Source organism: Blennius ocellaris, assembly GCF_963422515.1.
Source record: "Blennius ocellaris genome assembly, chromosome: 18".
NCBI lineage: Eukaryota > Metazoa > Chordata > Actinopteri > Blenniiformes > Blenniidae > Blennius > Blennius ocellaris.
This window is the reverse complement of record NC_137667.1, coordinates 5928684-5952196: the sequence shown is the minus strand read 5'-3', so window position 1 is coordinate 5952196 and position 23513 is coordinate 5928684. Positions and strand designations below refer to the sequence as shown.

At 41.6% G+C, this 23513-nt stretch overlaps 1 protein-coding gene across 2 annotated transcripts in view; it reads left to right on the top strand.

Annotated features, from left to right (window-relative positions):
- Positions 1–23513, top strand: part of LOC308143391 (MAM domain-containing glycosylphosphatidylinositol anchor protein 2) — a 189165-nt gene that overhangs the window by 118661 nt on the left and 46991 nt on the right. The window contains exons 9-10 of one of the 2 annotated variants that reach the window (XM_080514174.1): positions 11108–11401; positions 21648–21920. In XM_080514174.1, coding sequence (XP_080370300.1) covers positions 11108–11401; positions 21648–21920 — 567 coding nt within the window. Of the gene's footprint in view, positions 1–11080; positions 11402–21647; positions 21921–23513 lie in introns of both variants that reach the window. The other variant, XM_080514175.1, reaches the window with a different exon arrangement.

Sequence of the window (23513 nt, the reverse complement as noted above, 5' to 3'; positions counted from 1 at the left end):
CTTTACGAGATACATTTGAAGTTTGTTTGCTCTTTCTTAATCGACAATTCAAATATGCAATAAGCCAAGCAAGCAATATTAGATTGGAAAGGTTGTATTCTTTCAAAGAGACCTTGTTTTTAATATTCAGGGTTAATTTGCCGTACCTCTGCTGCACTTGCAGCTCCATGCTACCTTAAAGGTACATTATGTAATATCAGTCATGCCAGTTCTGTTCAGTGGGTAGTGGTGAGTCACATTAATAACATCCAGTCTGCTCTCAGTTGAGCTGAGTGTTTCTGCAGTGAGTCAATAGTTACAAAGCTTCAGCTATTGGCATAGTTACCCTCTTCTAACAACCGTTTGGACATTGGTGTTGGACAGAGAACACATTAGATGTTAGAGTGACTCACTCCTCCATCACGCTGTACAAACACATTGTACCTTTAACGGCTTGGATATCTCTGTTAGTTAGTTTTGGTTTTATCTGCTGGCGAAGGGATTCACGGCTTGTATTTTTCATTCCCGTTTTTGTTTCTGACATGCCAATTGTTTATGAGTGTAGTAAATGATCCAGATCATGTTGTCCGTGCTTTATTGTAATGCAGGCTACATGCATTCAGTTCTACTGCATTTGTGCAGTACCAAAAATCTCAAAGATTTGAAACCCGTGAAAGATGAAATTAACCAAAATTACAGATTTTGGTGAACTGACCTTTAAGATAACTAATTAGAAGTCTAGTTGCAAGCAATATCTTCAATATGTTCCATCAGATGTTCTATGCTTGCACTACTACACACACACCTTTGTTACAATACCAACAACACTGTCTTGCATTGTTTGTTCAGTTGGACTCCTGTAAACTAAAAGTGGCTTCATCAGTCCGACTAATCAGACAATTAACATCCATTGTCTCTCCATCTAATTGCTGCCTTCACCACTGTACTGACTAACGTTTGTATACATGTACTGAGCATGTAATTAACACTGCATACCAGTCCACTGTGTCTGCCCAGCTGCAACGTCGAAGTTTCAGTTGTAGCATGCTGAGCTATAGATAATCCTGAAGACAGAGAAAAGGTGTTCCTGTGCAGATACTTGGCCTCTCTATTGTACACTGGTTGTTTCAAAAGCTGGTGATGCTTAGATAACAGAAGCACCGTTCAATCTTGACGGCAGTAATACAGAGAGAAAATCTACTGCTGAAAAATCTATTTTTCTATCTATTATTTTGGATTTTAACATCAATCAACACCCTCCAAGTCGGATGAAAAGAGAAAAAAAAGGCTGAAACTGCTTTGGAGGAATCAAAAGATAGCCTGAATTTTAAGAAGATGACTCATAAAGTTAACAGTACGTTCAGTGCTTATTCGATGCCTCCAAGCTCCTCCGCAATGGTGAAATCTGTTGGTCAAGGAGGCAAAGTGATTGCTCGTGTAATAGAAAGAAGTGGTCGGTTTTATCTGTGATCTTTAAGGTGAGGTCAATCGATGAGCAACAAAGGTGTTTGTATTGCTCTATCGTCACTGCACATTACTTATTCATCCACTGGATCCAGTGAGGGATGTGACCCGATCAGATCAACACCGCCACAGAGTCCAAGACTGGGATGTTCCTGCTTCCGGCTTAGGTAATCCCAAAGATTTCCATCTGGAGGGGATCCCCGTCGGTTGGTGACACTGGAAGAAATCCGTTTCTTCTATGAATTGTCTATTATGTGTTTGGTGCTGATGCGTGACCTTTGAGTTATGGGATGTTATGAAAGTCGAACGGGTTTCCAAGCAAGCACCTTCTTCCCATCACACACACACACACACATGTCCACGCTCACACACACCCTTGCCTATTTCTGCTGCATTGTTTTTCTGTCTCACACACACCTGGCTGCCAGTCAGAGTGCGAACATGAAAGCAGTGTGTCGACCTTGGGTGCATAATTATTGTTAGATAATCCTTTGATAATCCCTGCGCTATAAAACAGTGGGATCAATCGCATCTGCCAAGATTGTTTCCTCATTATCTTTTAAGTAGTGCAGTCTCTTCTTTTGGAGTGCATGGGCGATGCCAATGCATTAACACAGATCCTTTAATGTGCAAGGAAGGAAAAAAAAAAATCTGTCTGACTGAGGAAATAACCGAGGAAATGACTGACTCCATTGTGATCATGTGAAATGAAAGGTTTCCTTTAGGCTTAGATTTGATTGCTTCTTAAGCTTTCATTGTTCCACTTCGATGGGTGGGTACGAAATAGCATGAAAGAGTTGCGTTGTCACAGAGCTGTTCCTGTCATAGAAAATAATATACTGAATTTTGACTCCACCAGTTACACTTCCTGCTGTTTTACCTGGATCTGACTGGGCTGTTTCCTGCAGAATGCCTCTTATGTGTAGCATTTCTTTCCGCCGGATTGATGCTGCGAATCAGAGAAGCGTCTTGGCTGCCTGGCACTGTATAGCTGCTATGTACTAAAGCGCCTCGTGCCTCAGCTTGCCATGCGCCTGCAGCCTGTTATGGGGTGAATAAGCCCAGTTTTTGTTCCTCTGCCTGTTCTCCTGAAGGGAGAAAGCCCGAGCTGCAATTAGAAGTCTTAATAAAAGTGTTTAGAGGAGATTACGCTGCAGGTCTGCCAGGGTTTCGTGCTGGGGAAGTGGTTGGAAAGCGTTTGAGCCTAAAGTGTCTCGAGTCTGAACACAGTGGCGCGCGCTGGCGGTTCCAGCATCGGTGGCAGTGCCAAACTCTGAACCATGGCTAAGCTTCTGCTCGGCCCACACCACGCCTTTAAAGGAGAATCATTATCATCGCCTTCCAGTCTCAAAACTTTCAGGCAGCACAGTTTTCAGGATTCTTTTCCCCTTTTGCTAAAAAGCACTTATATTTAGTGTCGTAACACACTCCTGAAATAATGAGCAACTTCTTGCCCCGTCACTCAAATAGCAAAGCTTGTGCGGATCAATGAATGCAGTGCGGAAACGAGCACACAGACCTCGCCTCTGAATAATGTCAAGATTAAGATCCTTAAGACACGGGAACAGCTGAAAGGAGTTACAAGCATTGGTGTAAAACGTCCCATAAACCTCTAACAGGAGCTAGCCAATTAATCTTTTCATTAGGCTCTGTGTTAAATGTGTGTTTAGTGGAATATTATTAGACGAGGTGATTATTGCCATTCTACGGCTGTGACTCTGAGATATTATGTGGATTCAGATCGGAGCCACCATCGCGGCATTTCCGAGATAAAACTTTACTGCCATGCAGAGTTATAACGGATGAATTCTTGGCATTTAAAGCCAGCTTTCAACACTAATACCCACTTTACCAGTAGCTGATGAGGTGATACCCGCTGTAACAGTGACATCTAGGCTATATTGCGGCCCTTTTAACAGTGACAAAAGCAGTTTCCCGTTGATACATTTTATATTCAGCCAACGATGCTAGTTCATTCTCACTCTGATTGATGATCACAAAGTAAGTATCAAGACTGAAAGTCACCTCCCTTGTGAGGAGGATAAATCCTTCCTTGATGAGTCCCTCAATTAGCACCCCGCTCACACCTGAATTTCTGGCACCACCCAGAGTTTCTGTCAATCTTAAGAATCGCTGCAGTTAATGAATTAAGCAAATCAATTAAGTGCGCAGTTGATTAAAAAATGAGCTGGTTTAATAAACAGAATGTGCAAACCTGTTTTCTTTTTTTTTCTTTTTTTTTTTTTTAAGTTTTAAAAGAAGCTCGTGGGGAGGCCTGCTCGTCTCCTGTCTAGCCTTCTCTCAGCCGTCTTGTTGTCTGTTTGACTCTGATTCGTCATGAGCTGCCATCATCTGAGTGATCACGCCACATGTGACTGTAATAGGAAGGGCATGACCGCTGGCTGTTGACCGTTGTGATGTGCTTGTTTCAGCAGCAAATTCACTGAACCTGAAAAAGAGAAACTTGGTGGGCATCCTGACTCGCCTACAGGGTGCAAAGGTTTTAACTGTTCTTTGGTCCTGGTGAGTTTCTCCAGTCATGTCGGGACATACAGAGATTTACGTTTTTAAGTGTCGAGACGAGGTTGCTTGCATGTTAATTACCTGTGGCCAGGGTATTAGCTAAATAACTAAATATTTTTGTTAATATGTCTGACGCATTAGATACACTAAAAGCAAGATACTTGACTGAATAAAATATATCAAATCTTCTTTTGGTTTGACATGATTAGGTGAAACATCATGCCGGCATATTTAATTAGGATTTTTTTATTGTGTGTGTGTGTGTGTGTGTGTGTGTGTGTGTGTGTGTGTGTGTGTGTGTGTGTGTGTGTGTGTGTGTGTGTGTGTGTGTGTGTGTGTGTGTGTGTGTGTGTGTGTGTGTGTGTGTGTGTGTGTGTGTATCACAAAAAGATATATGGCATGTGCTTCATAAGTTCCTGAGCTGAAGGGGGTTTATATTATAGCCAGAAAATGTGACTATTTTATGTCTCCATCTGCCAGCAGGCCGTTTTGAAAAGATTAAACATAATATTGTCATTAATGTTCTCTGGAAAACATGTGCATATACTGCATCGGTATAGGCAGTCAATCAAAAGTTGGAGGATAGCAGTCTGTCAGATAGACACACATTCAATATAACAGACGTATTTATAAGCAAATGCAAAACATACTCAAATCTTACTGATAATGTTTAAGTTATGTTATTTCTGAAGTTTTCAAAAATGGCTAAAGGGCCACCTGTTTTTGGACTGTAGAAGCACAGAGAGAACATCCTTAAATCTATACAGAAAGTTGGAGATTCTGAGTTTTCTATTTAGAAATATTTCATTTTAAAACCAGAGCTAACACATAACAAAGTATCAAAGTTTGTTGATTCTATAGCTGGACAGGTTGATAAATTTAACAATGATCACATTATGCCACTACAGGTCTGTCACTAAGATCATTGCTAATGATCAAGCTGGTCTATCTACCCTGATAAATACCCATTTACAAATAATAGTTAAGATTGTACACGTGCCAACATAAGTTTAGGTACGTAAATAAGCTGAATCAGTAGTTTTACTTCAAATGTCTGCACGTGTAACTGTAAGGTGAATTAGTCCTATTTACAGTAGAGTCATCATCATGCACACTAGGATCAGCTTTTCATGTCTCAAGCTGACTCAGTTGATAATAAATTCCTACACCAGTTATTAAAAAAATGTGTTTTACTTGTACAGTATCTTTCTGAAAGACATTAAAGCTGCAAATACCCGCGGCCTCAGTCGACATCCCCACATGCTGATAGGCCATATAGAAGATGTATTGTTGTTCATGCACACTGTTCTCAAGTGACCACTTTAGCTGTAGGTGTTGGGATTGTAAACTTCTTTAAATTTAATAAAAAGCTACAAAGCTGCAAACATTGCACTAAAATCCAAAATGATCCTGGAGTGGCTTATAGCCATTGGGGAAACTGTTCCAAACTGTATTTGCAAAGGGGGGCTTTTGTTTGTAGCCCTACACTAATGTAGTAAACTATATGAGCAAAGGTTTGCAGCAAACACACATATTGTATAGAAAATTTGACCTGTTTGTTCTTCTGTTATGTTAACTAAAATGCAGAATAATAGAAAGATGCTGCTTCTGCGTGCTTGTAGTAACATGTACACAGTGAAAATAAACATGTGGCATGGTTTTTCATTGTGTGATTGCTCCCCTAGTTTTAATAAGCAGATCATGAACAACACACAGCGAGCGAAACCCACCTCTTTATGAATTAGATCGACATCTATTAGTGGAAACTTGCCCAGCAAGCTGTGTACTGGGATAAAGGACATAACAGCTGTCCCACAGCTGGGTTGCTGTCCTGAGAAATTGACCATCTGACAACGGTCGATATTACGGCCCCGCCATTTCTAGAATGATGCTTACCACTGGCTGGCAGCATATGTCGGCACAACACCTGCTGTGTGTCCGAGTTGGACAGGAGATGCTGCCAGTATTAAAGGAAACGCCTGTAAACACAAGTGCATTACTGTGCAGGTAGGTGGAAACCAGAGGGGAGCGGGCAGAAGTGCAGTCCAAGCTGAGCTTGTAGGTGTTTTGGGACCACTTTTCAGTTTGTGCTAAGTCCATAAAATATGTTAATAAGATGGGATAACTCCTGTTGGGTGTATGTGCCTATAGCCTCAACTGAACCACCTGCAGTGTTACTTTATGGAGGTGGCCATCTGGGAAATCACTTCCTTGTCCAGCTGGGAAAATCAGGGAGGGAAACACGAATAAGAAACCTTTTCCCTCCCTCATTAACTGCCGTCAAGGCCCCTTGAGCAATGTACATAAACTCTGGTCCTTTCCAGGGAGTTGCTCACTTCTTAGAGGCAAAGAAAAAAAATAGTTGTGGCGCTGGAGGGGGGTATGTATGTATGTGTTTTTAAACTGATAACTTCTTTTGCTCTGCTGGTTGGGAACATAGTTAAAAAATAACCAAAAAAAAATGGAGGGAAACATTAAGGAAAGCAGTGTGGCTCCAAATCAAAGTGCAGCTCATGAGAGCATTGGCATTGAGAGCCTCGGCCACATGAAATCAAGAGGTATTTGTGCGATTGATTGTGAAATAACTCTCAGGGGAATGGCACCGAGCTCAAAGACAGACAGACACACACACACACACACACACAGACACACAGTCTGTGTGGTCAATGTTGTGTCGCTGCAGTCCATCAGTGTGCTGATGCGATTTTAACACATCTGTGGATATTTATCACACCTCACCAACTCGGGGTGTAGATGCATCCCACACCCAACTCACAACCCCCTTTATCTCACAACACACACACGCACACACACACACACACACACAGAAGTACATAGCTTCACAAACATGTCCACGGTGCCCCCACGGGACTCCTCTCTCTGTCCCCAGAGGTTCAGGACTCAGAGGAACAGAGAGTCCTGTCACATTGTGACCAACTCATTGGCCTCAAGCTGTCTGAACACACTGTCTCACACATACAGGCACACACGCACACACTCTGCAAGACTTGCAGTCGTAGAGAGCGGGATGTTGCCATGGTGATGTGGAGTGATGTCATAGAATTTTTTATTTCTTTTCCAAGACATTTCCGCACACCACTCTGCATCCCATCTCGGTATGAAAATGCAAAATGCCAGATATTTCTACGTTTTGCATTTTAGTTCACATTACGGCGTGTCTGATGCAGTGCTGACATATCCTGCTGAAATGCTCCAGCTATCAGCCTATACGCTTGAAGGATCATTCCAGCTGAAGCTCTAGAGATGTGCGGCAGCATTGAGGCCAAACTAGGAAGTGTGGGCACACAAGATACACAAATGCAAGCATATAGAGGCAGCTTTTTTTTTCTGTCAAGAACTACAAGGAGAAGTATTCCATTGAGGAACTGTGGCTCGATCACAGCATGCTCTCACCCGTGGGCAGAAAGAGAAACACTCGGCTATACACACGCAGAGGCACAAAACCACATCGGCGCACAATTCACAAGCATGCAGGAATCACTGGCATTTGGCTTTGGCACAATGAGAGCCCAGTGAAGACCAGTGGCAGGCTGTCTGCCACACTGAGCATCTCAGTGGTCAGTCTCACACACAAATACAAGGTGTTCACTTGGAAAGACGGGGAAGGAGGAAGATTTAAATACTTACAGAGTAAGCATGAGGCCGAGACGTGTGTGTGCGTGTGGGGCTGTTCCTGTTTCCTTGATGTCGCAGCGAGAGACAATGGCAGCTGATAGCCAGTACTTGTGTTGCCAAACCCAATAGGCAGACAACTGTAATTGCCTGCCTAATCTTGGCAGTGGAGAGGCCAGGTGTAATGATGGCAACTCGGTGGATACACCTCTCCTCTGCACACTAATGGATGCTTGCAGCTCCCCCCCTGTCCTGTTGCTGTCAGTTCACCATTTCTCTATTTGGACTCAAGGAAATGCAGAAAAATGGGGAAAATATGCAATGGAAAGAAATATGTCAGCACTTGACACCTGGCTGCTTGAAAAAAGACACCATGTGAATACAAATCAGTAAATGTATGAGAATGAAATGAGTGTCCACTGTCATTGTCCTGATGGAAATCTTTTTTTGTTTGTTTTTCTTCTGATGCTGTCCTTTATTCATTGCTCTATCTGTATTTGTGCCAAATGACAGTAATGTGTTCAGGATTACTTGCTAGCAGACACCTTCGTTTGCATGTGGGTTTGGTATTTACATCAGGGGTCTGAAAATGTGGCATTGTCTTATCTTTTGGGCCTCATATTGTGTCATGCTGGATTCTGCATAGCAGACTTCTAAATGCTGCATCTGAAATATATATATTTTTTTAGTACTTTGGACGGCATCGAGGAGGATGCCCAATGGGAGGAGTAGGTGGAACCAGAGCATGAAAGTGACGTATGCTGAAGGAAAAACCAGTGAGGCAGGAGATCTGTGAGAGAAATGGGCTCAGGGCACCGGAGACTGTATGTAACTACGAAACATTTGAGAAGTTCAGCTCCAGTGCGAGTCTGTGTCAAGTTAACAATCTTTAAATATGGGGATAGCAGCTGCTTAATTGCATGTTTTCATGAAACTTTGTCTTGGTCTGCAAAACCTTTTTTCTGGAAAGAAATATATTCAGTGTTTGCTTTTTCGCTTACTTGCTGATAAGAAAGTGCACTTGTGGAGCTCTCCGTGTTTCTGCATGAATCTATATATTTCAGGGGAAACAGGACAAAAGGAATAATCGGTTATTGGAGCATTGAAATGGCAGCAGGAATCTTGCCTCTCGCCCCGGGAGAAATGTGGTCAAAAGAAATAAAGCTGGACTCTGTTCCGTTTCCTTGCGATTGCTCGCGATTTCATCACTGAGAAACTTCAATGTGGTTTGACTCTATTCCAGCTGCATCATTGTTTGGGCAGAATGACAGTGATTCAAAAATCATCAGGGAAGCATGACGCGATTTCATCATCGCTGAGGAGATTTTTCACTCCTCGATTTGCTGGCTGTAAACTATTTTTGGGAGCCGCTCTACAAAACAGTCTTGGAGTCTGTTGATGGTTGGGACGCACACAAAAAAAAAACCACACACACGAACACACACAAATGCACAGTCTCAGCACTCTAGGAGCCGGTGCAATTTGCCAGGTTTACTAATTAAACAAATTTACTTGGCCAGCATGCTTGGTGAGGAACCAGACTGCCTCATCCAACCTGCTATATTTTCCTGCTTTCCAAACTTAGAATGGAAAAATGCACACAAACAGGCTCACTCGAAAAAAAAAAAAAAAAAAACCTGCGGATATGGCGCTTTGCTCACACTCTGCTTCCTCTTCCTCTTTGTAATATTAATTGTTCACACTCAGCCAGGCTATAAAATCTCCATTCGAGAAATGCGAAATATTTATTGGGTTGTATTTTGTCACATGGCCAGCGGTATTGCTGAATCACCTTTGGGAGGGGTACCGTTGTAAATGCTGTGAATTGAATGCTATTGAATGAGGCTTAGCGGCTGTTAGCAGGGGGAAGGCCGGCGAGTGGAAATCTGTGGAGAGAAATGATAATGACGCAAGTGTGAATGTTGATCGGATGCTACTGATGGAAAACATCTTGAATAATAGTGTTGTAATGAGAGTGATGGAAGTGTGATATGATCCTGATTGTAATAGGAACGCTGCTGCTGCTGCGGCTGCTGATGTCGCTGGTGATGTATCTGAGGGGTTTTGTAGATCTTAGAAGGTCACAATAACGAGAAATTATTAACGTTGTAAAAGACCAATGACAAAACATGAGCTCAAGAATGACCATAAATATAATATAATATAATAAAAATGAGAAATAACTCAGCGATGGGGGCTATTTTGCACAACATCTTTAAAAGAAGGTGTGACTGTCTCTCAGTAAGAGAAAAGGTGATGTCTAAAGTGAACGGGGTCATTTATAATGCTTTATTTGTAGTCGGTGACAGTAAATGACTCCGGGGGTGCGAGTGGTCTGTTTGTGATGTGCCCTGCCACCATCACAACCTACTGCAGGTCCGTCCTGATCCGCACTGCAGAACCACACGTTGTAGCGGTCGATCAGACGGCTCTGTAGAAATTAACCAGCATGGGATGGAGGAAGCGAGCATGTTTCAGCTTCCTGAGAAAGTACAGTCTCTGCTGGGCCTTCTTCCCCTGACAGAAGATGTTTGAAGTCCAGGTGAGGTCAACTAAGATCTGAACATCAAGGAAATTGAAGCTTTCTCTCTACTTGATGTAGAAGTAGAGTTCCTGTTCAAAAGAAATAACTTTTTTGTGATTTTTTTTGGTAGATGTTGATATCCGACCTCTACACAGCTGATAAGAGGCGAAATATTAAGTTTCATTATAACTGGTTGACGAGCCAATAATGCCTACCAAAGTGATCATGTTTCTTTTTTGAGTTTTGTGCTCGATCATGCCCTTTAATTCAACTGTATTATAACTCGAGTGTAAATGTCCAGTCTAATTTGAGAATTTTCTATATACAGTCTAATTATCGTGAAAAACAGAACATCTTTATCTTCCAGTTCCCAGTAATATTTTTCACATTTGCATGGTTCTTTTGCATCCATTCATTCAATTATACGAATTAGCCGTTCAACACCTGCAAAGATTCCTTGTTTGTGAAAAACGTTTTTTTCAGGTTCTATAAAATAATCTCTCGTTGGTCTAATTTGCATAATATTTGTTGTTCACATATTCTTGGCATGCAAACAGGGATCCAGAGAGAAAACAATCAGTTTTTAGTTCAAAGCATGAGTAAATTTCCTTTGTTGGTTTGGAAAAAGGCTTCTATTGATTATTTGCACTTGCTTGTCAGTTCTCCATTGCATTGTCCATTGTTTTGCCATTGCTTGAGAGCATTTAACTTGCACACTGCTGTCCTCCATTATGGTTTAACCTAGAATACATGCTCTAACTGTCCAAGGTGTTGGTCATTAATGATGCAATTATTCGCATGGTCCTTCCATACAAGCTGTTGCTACGACTCAGTTTCATCGCCATTGCAACTTGGATGCTCATTCGCTCCCCCCATACCTTAATCGCCACTTCTCCCCCACACGAGTCGACCATTTCCTCTTACCCCGTCTGCTGACTTTCTAGAGCCCCATATCAGTCCCTCCTTTGTTTTTCTCTTTCTTAGTTCCCCCCAACCTGACAGTCCCACGGGGCAAGTCCCCCCTGGTGGCCCGCGAGGGTGACACAGTGGAGCTGGAGTGCCTTGTTTCAGGGAAGCCCAAGCCCATCATCCTGTGGTCGCGAGCGGATAAGGAGGCGCCCATGCCAGACGGCAGCATGCAGATGGAGAGCTACGACGGTGTGCTGCGTATTGTTAATGTCTCCAGGGAGATGACGGGCTCGTACCGCTGCCAGACCAGCCAGTACAATGGCTTCAACGTGAAGCCCCGGGAGGCCGTGGTGGAGCTGATCGTACAATGTGAGTAGACACACCGCGGGTATCATCTCTATGTGGGCCTGAATATGTGTGTAAACGCACTTTTGGCATTGACATAATATGTTTCTTCCAGTGGTGCACCAATTGTTTCTGTGATGTATTTTCATTGTATGTGGTGTAATTAATCTTGAGTTTTCGTCCAGTGTGACCAAAATTGAACATTCACCCATTTTCTTTCCATTCCCATCCAATTTCCTTTCTGAAGGCTGGAAAATTAGTCCAGTCCCCATGGTAGCCTCAGTCAGGTCTGAGTGGAAACAGCTCTGACTCCACTTCTTGCACTGAAGGGAAGTCTTTATCTGCCAAGTGTGAACTGAGCAGAACTAATATTAACAGAGGCGCAAAGCTCTAGATACTGATGTCCACACTTGTTAGGGTCTTTGTCTATGACTTGTGTGCCTGTGTCTGTGTGTGCAAGTACAATCGTTCCCATGTCAGAAAATCCACCAAATACTGCCTTCCATATCCTCAGGCCTTAGCTCCCCCCCCCCCGTCCCCCCGCCGCTACTGTCGCTTATTGAGAAACCCTTTCCCCTCCTTTAAGATGTGACATTCAAAGATGGCTTAACGGCTAATTAGTGAGCAGCTAATTTATTCCTATTGGTATTCATTTTGCGTTCATTTATGGACATTTGAATGGAATGTTGCAATGAACACCAGGGATTCAAAGCAGTGTCACTCACGAAAGAATTTTTCTTTTTTCTCCGCTGAAAAAAAAAAAAGGGAGCGGAAGATGGATAGGAAGGAAATGAAGGCGATCCATGTGGGGTACTTACCATTTTCTGGCATGTGATTATAGGAAATACGAAAAACTGAGTCTTGTGGCTTCTATTGTTTCCTTCATGGCCCACTTAGTTAATCCATACATTCATTCAATTCGAGAACCTGTGCTGCATCACAACACAGTGAAACATTCAGCAATTTGTAAGTTTTCAAACACGACATCGCAGAAAGAAAATCAACAACAATGAAACTAAGATAAAGCATCGCTCAACTCGTGCGTTTGGAGATTAACTTGACACATTTACCACCAATATTTTGATTAAAGTTAAAGAAAGGGATGATTTGTTGCCAACAAGCAGTAACATGTCTTCCTGCCCTGTGAGTTTCATTGTACCTATTGCTATGGCATTCACGTATGAGTACTCACCCACTTCACTATGTTAAGGGAATTAATGAAGTTTTGATGTGCTTTGAAGAAGGCTGTGTTAAATTTTTGCCTGAATTGATTATGATTATGCAGGGATGATAGCCCATATCAAAGGTTGGTAGGCTTAGCTGTGCACCAATGCTGACAAAAAAGTTAACAAAGGATTTAAACACTAAGATGCCTCTTTATTAATTAGCAGCATGAGGCCTGGCGCCTCGGATTTAGTTATTTATTTGAAAACACTGGTACTTTTGTTGCCATTTTATGTGGATTGTTTTAATTTTTGACTTGAAACACAAATTCCATTAATCACATTTCAACCAGATATCCAGGTATAGGAGAAGCTTCTATTCAGCTCCTACTTTATTTCAGGGGTTACCGCAGCAAAAGTCAGTCCAACTTGCACCGTAAACCCAACTAGTTTTTACTTTGAACGTTCTCCCCATTGCAATCGGGAATCAAACCCAGGTACCATTTTATCATCCAAATATACAGACAGCTAAAAAATGGAAGCTATGATGTTTCATTCTGCTTCCTCTCGCAGTTTAATGCCGCAGGCAGCAATAGGTCACACTAACCCTGCTTCCATTTAGAGAGCAGCAGGAGCACAAGCTGTATTCTGTCTTAGGTGTGTCCCAGTGCAGCACAATTACTGCTGCAAAAAAAACAACAACAATCGAGCTTTTTGGTCATTTGCTGTAATCATACAGCCCTAATAACAGGAAAAAAGAATGATAGTTATCTCCATTTCTTACGTCAATAAAAGCTGTAGCTTCAACTTTATCACGATTTTTTTTTTTTTATAAAGCAGTTCATTACATATTTGAAAAGGTCAGTAAAAGTTTGTTTTAGTTGTGTTGTGTCTTATTTTCACTTTGTAACTACTTTTATACACCTAGAGCAGAGCTGGAGTATGCTGCAAGACACTTGCACAAGGACAAGTTGGCCTCAAACGCATGTTTTTAGACTGTGAAACTGTAGCGCCTGGACAAACTCGTGGAGGAAACATGGAAACTTCACTCATAAACGCCTCCAACCTAACTGGAGGATATTCTGGCTGTGAGATGAGATCGCTGACCACTACATCACCATGCTGCCCTGGAAGGACTCTGTGGAAATGTTTACATTTCAGTGTGGAAGAAAAAAACATCAGATTCAATAAAAAGTAGTCCGAGAGATGAGAGAGATTGTAAGATGAAACAAATAAAACTTGGTAGAACACATAAAAGAAATGTAAATCTGTTTTACTGCACAGTATATTGAATGAGAAATTGCCCTCATGTCCCGTGTGACAGATGACATCAAAAGAAACAAGGAGGGACTGGACCTCTAGCGGACCATAAATTCAAGTGATCTTAACTGTAGAAAATACAACGAATACTAAAACTCCAAGGCCCAGGGCTTTACATTCATTACATACATCCTAGCTCCAGATAAAATGAAAATGTTTTTGTGACGGCAGGAGAAACAAAACTCAAAAGTGTTTTTAAAAAGTAATGGACTTTTATGAAGGTCCACAACCTTTATATGACACAATCTCGGAGTGGAAGAGTGGAGCTCGAGTTCACAGCACTTAGAGGCCAGATTTCTCTTTGACATCCAACCATATCAAGTCTTTTTTTTAATATATATATATATATATATATATATATATATATATATCACACACTCCTGCTGCTTCCCCCACTGCATCACTAACGGTGCACTGGGGTCACTGACAGGGAGTAAGTGTTGTTAGTGACAGTGAGATAGAGAGGACATGCCTCAAGAGGTAAAGAGAGAGAGACCAAAACTGCAGGACCTGAGCTAAAAGACATTCAAGCCATTAAATCTTGTTGTTTTTTTTCTCACAGGAATTTGCCTTGGCATGTCATTGCATCATAGTTTGACGTGCACTCCAAGGCACAGAGTAAATCTCATCAATTCACTGGAAATAATTCTGTCCCTTCCTTTCAATAGAATTCATTCTAAGAATTCAATCATCTCTTATTATCTAGTATTATTTTAATAAAGCACCTCTTCGGCGCTACACTTCTTGATGTCATGCAGCACTTTCATCTGTTCTAGATCTTCAAAGCAGAACATATAATGAAGAGACTTATTATGGCTTTGGTAATGATAAATCAATCATTCTGCCATGTTCTTGCTTCAGAGCCAGCTCTGTTTGTCAGATTCTTGTTACTTATTAATACTTGGCATCAAAGCTAGCGTTAAAAACGCGCAAACAATCCACACTTAAGTTGTTAGACTGCTTTGACACACTTTGAACATTTTGGGGGGAATGTGTCCACTGTGTGTACAGACCGGCACACGCTGATGACTGCACTAGCCAAACACAGAGACCTCTGTGCATCTTTCTCAGCTTGAAAATGTACTTTATTAATGCAATCTGGCCTCGCTTTTGTTGTTTGCTCTGTTTGCCTCTCGGTATGCGCGCCCTCTTTCTTTTCTCTTGGCCTGTCTCTTGGTGTGTAAGCACAAGCCAATCCCTCCGAGATGCTTTTTCTCGCCTGCATTTCCAGGTCCCAGCATGAGCCACCCGCCTTTGGTGGTGAGCCATGTGCAAAGCCGCGTTTAGTAACTTGATCAAGGGACCGAGGTACAGTCCTCTGAAGCAAAGAGCATTAGAAGCGTGAAGGAACGACTCTGGCAAGTCAACAGCTTTGATATGTAAAAACCTGCATCCGCGGGCTGGCAGAGGCGACGCCAGGAGGAGAGGTAGAGGGAATGGAAGACGTCTGCCTTTAGAGTCATCGCTCTAATAGAATTGCAAACGCCAAATCCCAAGCTGTGACACCCTAATGTTCTTAGTCAAACTGACTTGGCATGGTCCAGGGGCTTGAGAGAGAGAGAGAGAGAGAGAGAGAGAGAGAGCAAGAGCGAAGAGAAGGAGAGAAATGGAGGGGAGGAAGAGGTAAAGGCTGGCCTTCTGTCCTAGATACCACTGTCTGTCACGGTGAGAGTTATCAAGTTCTACTCCTGCCCAGATGCACAGGCATCTATTATCCAGTCATCCCGTCTGTTCCACCTCACATCATCCACGACACCTGCCTGATGCAACTGTGCGACTGTCCCCACGAGCGAGCAAGTGAGCTCCTCTCTATCTGACTCGCATCAAAAAAAAAAAAAAAAAAAAGCCACGCCTGGATAAAGAGCTTCTGTCTGAGCAGAAGTAACCAGCACAATTGCATGATTATTGTTTTTAATTAATTCTGCATCAAAAAGGCCTGCAATCCTCGCCCCTGAGGCCCACTCTAATGTGAATAGTATTAGAGCGATTCACGTTAGCCTAACGCCAACCCAACACCGGCAAATTAATCTTTCGCAATCCAGCGAAGCTCACACACCCCATCTGGGGATGAAATTTTAATAACCGATTGTTTTTTTTTTGTTGTTGTTTTTTTTCGTGGACCAATATTGAATTGATCAGCCGCATCAAATCCACACTAGAAAAGGTCAGTGAGTATGTAGGTTGTAAACACGAGGCTGCATGCAGCTGAGACAGAATAATTCATAACTTGGTCAATGACTGAGCTAAACCTATTTGTGCATCACCAGGCCACTCCTCGCGCCAAGGCATCTCCATTGATTATCCTTAATTGTATATTTAAGTTCATAAATTATCCCAACGTTTTAATAACAGTATGGTAATGCAGATGGTGCTTAAGTTCATTGTTTGATTGCAGCGGCTGTTGCGCGAAGGAAGGAGGGCGCACTGATGCGGAGCAGTGTTTCCGTACATTATTCAACACAAGGACTCATTATAAATCAGATGAATCAGAGCTATCATTTCATATTCTGTATATATCTGTTTGACTACCTAATGAATGTTTGTTTTTTTTTAATCTGTTTTTCCCCCTCCATCTTGATTTTGAGGCATGTTATGCTACAAAGTTTAACCTCTGCAAAAAATGCTTCAGTTTCCATTCAAACTGAAGAATTTGCTTTCCTTTGATTGCAATGTACGGTTGTGTGTGAAATGTGTTGGAATACTGGATTTTTTCTGAACGGAGCAGGGTTTTATTATCACTATGTAATAATCCAACACAGTGTATATATCGAGACCCCTCAACAATGAACACAGTTTACACAGTGCTGTTTTTTGCACTACAATTAAGTGATCAAAGTTTAGTCTATTTCTTTTAATACATTATAAAATCCCAATTTAGCAATAGACACCTCATCGGTGTGCATGTTTTTCGACTGTGGGAGAATGATTATATATATATTTATGTTTCTTTTTATTAACACGAGTGCAAACTACCCATTTTATATAGTTGTTAGAATTTATAAACAAAAATCAGGAACAATTGTGTTAACTTTTGTTCTTACCCTAACTGATCTAATGTCTATATCATTACCTGTATTCTGGATAAATCTTGTGATATGCACATGCCCTTATCAAATTAAATCCACATAGACAAGAATCACATCCGCCGATTAACCTGTTGACTCATGAATGTAAGTCAACAGGTCTTCCTGCATTTGTAAATATTATGCAGATGTCAAATTTCAGTCAATTTTGATGGCTTGTTGAAAATCCAAGCATAGTGCCACTTAATGTGCCAGACCGCATTTGGGGTTGGTCAAGCTTACATTACGATTACATCTCGGAGAGGTGTAAATGCAGTGTAGCATCTAATCATCACATACTTCTTATGCGCTGGCTAATGCAGTTCCAACAAACTACTTTACATAGCGACATTTGATGAAACTTGCAGGTAGAATCACACAAGATAGGAGCACTCGTATATGTAATGACTCAAAGGTTTTTAGAGTTTACTGATGAATACATAAATCTCGGCTGGATGGGCCGACTGCACCTGCTGAAGCCTGAAGATATTTGAAGACCTCCAGGGGCCAAAGCAGCATGATTGTAGTTTTATTGGGAGAGAGGAAACGAGACATGTTGTTAGACTTGATGAGACTTAATCATGAATTATGAGATGATGGAGGAGCGCTGTAACCAAAGTTGAACTGGGTGTTTGTTTCTTTTGAAATTAATCAGTGCCTAATATAGTTTATTACGAGATATTGGAGTTATGAGACTGTCGGCATCAAAAAAAACAATAAACACATTTCAGCTCGCACCATAATGTTTGGGAAACGTTTGTTATTTTGACACTGAAACTTGGGCCCCATTTTGTGTTTTCGTGTCAGTAAAGTTTGGCGTTCACACAGCCATGCTTTGAAAACAATGTATTTTTCATGTTGGGCTACTGGTTGGTGGTAGTTGGTTTATTTTTTTCATAAAACCACACACACACATGCCTGTCGAGAATGATCCACCCCATCAACATTAACAGTGGCGAGTACACATACATTCAGATGGACAAATGACAAAGTTGGATTGTTATTACGGTGACTCACAGCTTTACAACTTCCCAGGAGAATATGGACTGGGAGTCATGACACTCTGGAGGCAAACATTGTTCTTATTGTCCATCTACTCGTGCATGTGCAGAAGAACTGTTAACTACGGCCATGAGCACCATTCAGACACACAGTGCTTTACAAAGAAATACATTAACGTTTTTCACAGAAATAAAAGAAATACATTTATTAAATGTATCATTAATTCATTTAACCAGGATATAAAGTATGCAGGATGAAGACCAGCAATTATCATTTATTTGAACTGAATCAATTGGAGCAGCAATCACTGTCCAGTATTACTGCTGTCTGAATATACAATATATTAGTTCTTGTGTGTTGCAGTGAAGGAAGTAATTTGGGATCCAACACTTGTTTTTCTCATAACCTCAGCAAGAGCTTTTATTTAAATGTACTGCTTGTGTATTATTTGACACTCTGAGTTTATCGAGTGCCTACTTTAAAATGGGAAAAATCTGAATAATACTGTGCCAGAGGCCATGGGGGCCATGTCGGGGTGATGCACAAAGTGCTTTCATTTTGGATTCTTTTGAGTACATCTTGCTGATAATAACTTGTGTTGTTTTAATTAAGTAGGATTTTCAGTCCAGCAGTATTTTCATACAGTTATATTCGCAATTAAGTAAAAGATCTGAGTGTTCCTTCCTTTGCCATCGCCCTATGATTTCAGAGAGAAGACTTTCAGTCCTAAAATGAGGAAAAAGGGAAGGAAAAAAAACATACAAACATTTGATGCAGTTTCGGCACTAAAAAATAGATTGCAGGCGCTCACATATGTGCTCATGCACATACCTTACAGTCCAATCTACTTCTGCAGGCCCACAGGAGCCCTGCGTCCTTGTCTTTTTGCACTCACTCACAAGAGATAGAAGATAAATGAAGCCCATTTCGACTGAATCTGAAGTATACCAGTTCAGTGATCTTCCACAAACCCGATGTGCACAACACTGCACCGCGGCGTACAATACAAACATACACATGGTCTGCCCCCTTTTCCCCACGTCTTATTCGGGACTCTTCCCTGCAGATGGCAGTCCATGTGGACCGTGGGGGGGAGAGGTCCTCCACGCTCTTAAATGTTGTTTTTCTCCACATTACCGTCAAGGTATCCACCGGTGACTGATGATGGATTACATCTCCGCCGGTGCTCAAGAGTTTTCCCCTCAGCTTACGGTGCACACCAACCCTGAGCCCCCGCCGCTACGCTCGCCGTGGCGATCACTGTTCAGGGAGTAGCACAGAGGGCCTTTCTGCTCTGTTCTCCCCACGTTTGCTGGGCAGTTGTTTCACAGGAAATGCATAGCAGGAGATGAAGCCTGTGCCCTTGTTTAAAGGATGTTTTGGTTATGTAAGGTTTTGCATATATGTGTGTGTTTTTGTTTTTTTGTTGTTGTTTTTTTTTTTTTTTTTCATTTTCAACAGACCTAAATCCTGTCTTCATTTGTCTTTCTGTGTGTATGGAACTGCACTTACTGCAATTTGGTCTAGTGCCACTCAGGGAGGCTGTGGAGCTAGCTGTGATTCAGGGCCGCGCACAGACCTACAATTTTAATGTGATAAGTAGAGTTTCAGACCCTTCTTTTTGGAGTCAGAGATAAGCCTTTGGGTTTGGGTAAAAGCCCAGCCAAGGCTCATTTGAAGGAGGAACTGATTGCCGTTTCATTTAGCAGAGATGAAAACCACTTTGCTCTCCACCTTGAGAACAGCATCAAGTGAAGTGGGCAAACTTTCTTTCTCTCTCTCCCTCTCTCGCTGAGTCCAGACATCTTACAAGGTCCATGTTTACTTTTTCCCCCCGTCACCCCCATGTGTTGTGGTTTGTTATTTTACACATTTCAGCCACTCATTAGCCGATCTAATGGTGTGTCATTAATCATAGTAACTGCTGAGTGAATTGCAGGATGTTGTGTGTTAAGTGATTATTAGCATAGAGGGCAAATGTGTGAAATCCCACTTTAGACCATTAAATGTTGGTGTATTGTTTTGCATTCAACACAATGTTTACTGGCCTTGCCAACCTGCCCTGCGCTGAACCCCGGGATGAGGTTAACTCAATTATGCACAGTGGAAAAAACAAATATAAAAGTAATTTCTGGTAGAAACAAAGAAAATACAGTTGACATTTGATCTCTCATTTAAGTCTTCAGATAAATGCTGTTTGTTTTGTAACCTTTTCTGTACTTGACTAATCGACTGTATTTTGCATGTATTTGGATATAAAAAACTAGCGTTGTGCTTATGTTCATCTATATTATGATTATAAAAAATTTACTTGATGAAGGTTTTAGATGATGACATTAATAGTGTGATCAAATTATATGCTGTAAATTAAAATACACTGTTCATTTAATTGCATAACCTATCAAGTTTGGAAGGCTCGATAATTAGATTATATTACAGGGTGTGAATAATGTAGAAGATTATCTTGCAGATTACAGTTTCAATCAGGTAATCGGTGATCTGTAACAGATTACATTTTGAAAAATAGCATCCCCAGCCCTGGCTATTGCTGCTGCTTCTCCTTTACTCTGTCAGGAATTATGTAGATTTCAAGCAATTAAGAAGCTCCGTGTCGTTCTGTCTCTTCTCTCCAGCATTTGCTGTTGTTTTTCATGCTTGGTCGTGACTTTTTGTCGAGTGTCTGCACGAGCACGTCAAGAGCGAAGATGCTTAAAATGGGGAAATTATTCATAACCTCTCGTGTACAGAAGCACTCACACACGTTTTGTCCTCACAAAATCCTGCACACACACACACACACACCACTGTACATAATGGCTGGTGAACAGTCAACACACGGCAAAATAAAAACATCTCAAAAATGCAAACCCTGCAGGAGAAAGGTCTTTAGGTTTTTTGCATGATGTTGACGGGCTAAATGTTTCGCAGAGAGGTGAAGCCTGTCAGGCACTCAAATAAGTTATTAATTTTCCATTTTGAAAGTTCGAGGTGCACTTCATCATCCTGTTACCAATTTTCTGTGAAGCGTGACTGATTTTTGTCCGGGAAATTATTCTCTTTTTTTTTTTTCTCCAAAATTGATCTTCCTGCCATCATTGTCGGTCTCCTGCAATCGTTTTAATTTTTCATCCATTGTTGAAGCGTATTGACTTTCTATTGCCGATTGTTTAACGTCAGCTGACAGTCTTTTTGTTTTGTTTTTTGTATCAAACTCCTGTTTATGTTACAGTATTGGACTGCGTGAAATATTTAGTTTCCTTTCATCTGTGTGTGGATGATTTGAACATGGATGGCTTTTTCCCAAACCATTATCTTTTCAGTTTTGTCCTCAGGTCTTCACTCAAACTCAAATACATATCTCAGGGTCATTTTTCACATTTATACTTTTCATCAAATGTCCTTGTCCGGTTTCAGAAATGTATTTATTTTTTCATCTTATATGTAACTATAAGAGATAGTGTCTCCCAGCTACATTTTCTCTCAGTGAGAAATCTTTTGGAGGTCACCGGTTTGACTGAGAGGGGCCTCACCTGAATAGTGTCTGTCTTACTTTGATGTCAGCTCACCATACTCCCACTCACTCTCTTTTCTTCTTCTTCTCCCATTTAGCCAAAGCATTTCTTTTCTCCTTATCGCACCTGAACTGACATCCTTGACACAGCTTTTTCTGTCCCTTTTCAAATGTCGGCTGAACCTGTCTGAGCCTCTCCGTCTCCCCCTCAGACCCTCCCACAGTGGAGCCCGTCAACATGGAGATGCGTCAGGGTCTCGGGAGGCCCGTCGTGATGACCTGCAGGGTGCTGCGAGCCCACCCCTCCCGGGTGCTGCGCTTCGAGTGGCTCCTGTCGAACCGGCTGCTCCACGCCGGGGCGTTCGATGCCCAGAGAGACGAGACGGAGTACACCATCCGCAACCTGAATCGCGACGGCTGGGGCGAGTACACCTGCAATGTCATCAATGAGGCCGGGGCCGGAAAATGCACCTTCCAAGTCACAGGTAAAGAGACGTTATCCTCAGCAAGTCTGTGTCATTCACGAGATTGTCCAGCATGTTTGCATTGCTTCCTGTTCCTCCCACAACGAAAAACCTTGTTGGGTAGATTGGTGACTTGGAATTGTCCGCGAGTGGTTCTGATATGTTCCACAGTGGCTGCGAAATCCCCAAAACCGCACAACTCCAGTCTACAAAAAGACCCTTTCAAAGATGGTTAGAGGGGTTTTCTATATTGGTTTACTGGTTTTTATCCCAGTGTACCACCTATATGTGAACCAATTCAACCCAATTTAACCTCACAGTCCAAGTTGCCCCCTTTTGCTGAAATGCTTCCATGTTTTGATATTAGCATAGCATCATACAATTTCGTACAAGAAACACCTCGGGTTGTTGACAGCACAGTATGTTCTGACTTTTTTTTATCGCTCATACAGACATCAGGGATAAGCTTGCTCATAGCAACCTTTGGCTGGATTCACTTCTATTGGCTGCAGGTTGTTAACACACGACAATTTCTAGTATTTCGGAGAGGTAAACTTAAATTGTCAATATATGACAGTAATTCTGCATGTGAAATCCTGTCAGCTGCGACAGGATTGGGTAAATTTTCTATTGCAGGGTGTTACTCTCATTTCCGCAGCTCTTGTGTGATCTTTGATGTTTAGTGAAAATTTCCCTAAATCCAATATGTAAAATCAGTTGTAGCAACTAATATTAAATTGCTGTGAGGCAACTTCCCCGCAGTAAAGAAATACTATAAATGTGAAGGCATGTGTGTGAGCTGGACTTTCTCAATGCAATCTATAATCCTGTGAAATAATTTATCGTGCAACGCTCCATAGCTTTTAGTAGTAAAGCTGGCTTATGCTGCTTATGAAGGTGGTAAACTAGTTAGCGGGCCTCACCACTGTTGGTGAGGAATATGAGCTCTGCTGGATTCATTTCTTTACTCTCTGCATGTATAGCTTTGTAAAATATTAAAAGAAAGAGATTATTACTAAGCCCTTTATGCACAGAATATCTTTCTAACGTCAACCCTCATGCCCACTGTTTCAAACTCAAAGTCCAACGAACATCCTGTGCCTAGTTACCGTTGCTAAGGAAGGGTTTCCCAATCTGTTATAGAACAATTTTCTCTCTCTTTTTTTTTTTTTTTTAACTTAATGGTCAATTATTTCAACTGACATGCTAGAAACATTCCAAACCTTGCAAGCAAATACATTAGTATGATTTGCGTTTCAACATCAACTGTGACATATTTCTCTCACATGCTCTCAAATTATTCTTTTCAGCAAAGCTGGAATTACCTCTTCATACATGTAACAGTGTCTGCCTTCACGTGACAGATAAGCATCTAACGGCAGAATGAGGAAAAGCACTGATCATAGTCATTCTGAGCAAAATACTCATCTTTTCTACGAAATTGTTTATTTTTTGACAGTGCCTCCTTTTTCATTTTCTTTTTCTTTCATTTTCTTTTTTTTTTTTTTTTTCATCAAGAGTGCCAAATGTCCATCTCCTTGTTGGTTGTTATGACAGGACCGAATTAGTTTGGCCACACTGGGTGACCGCGGGAACTTTGGCCAAGGTTTCAAT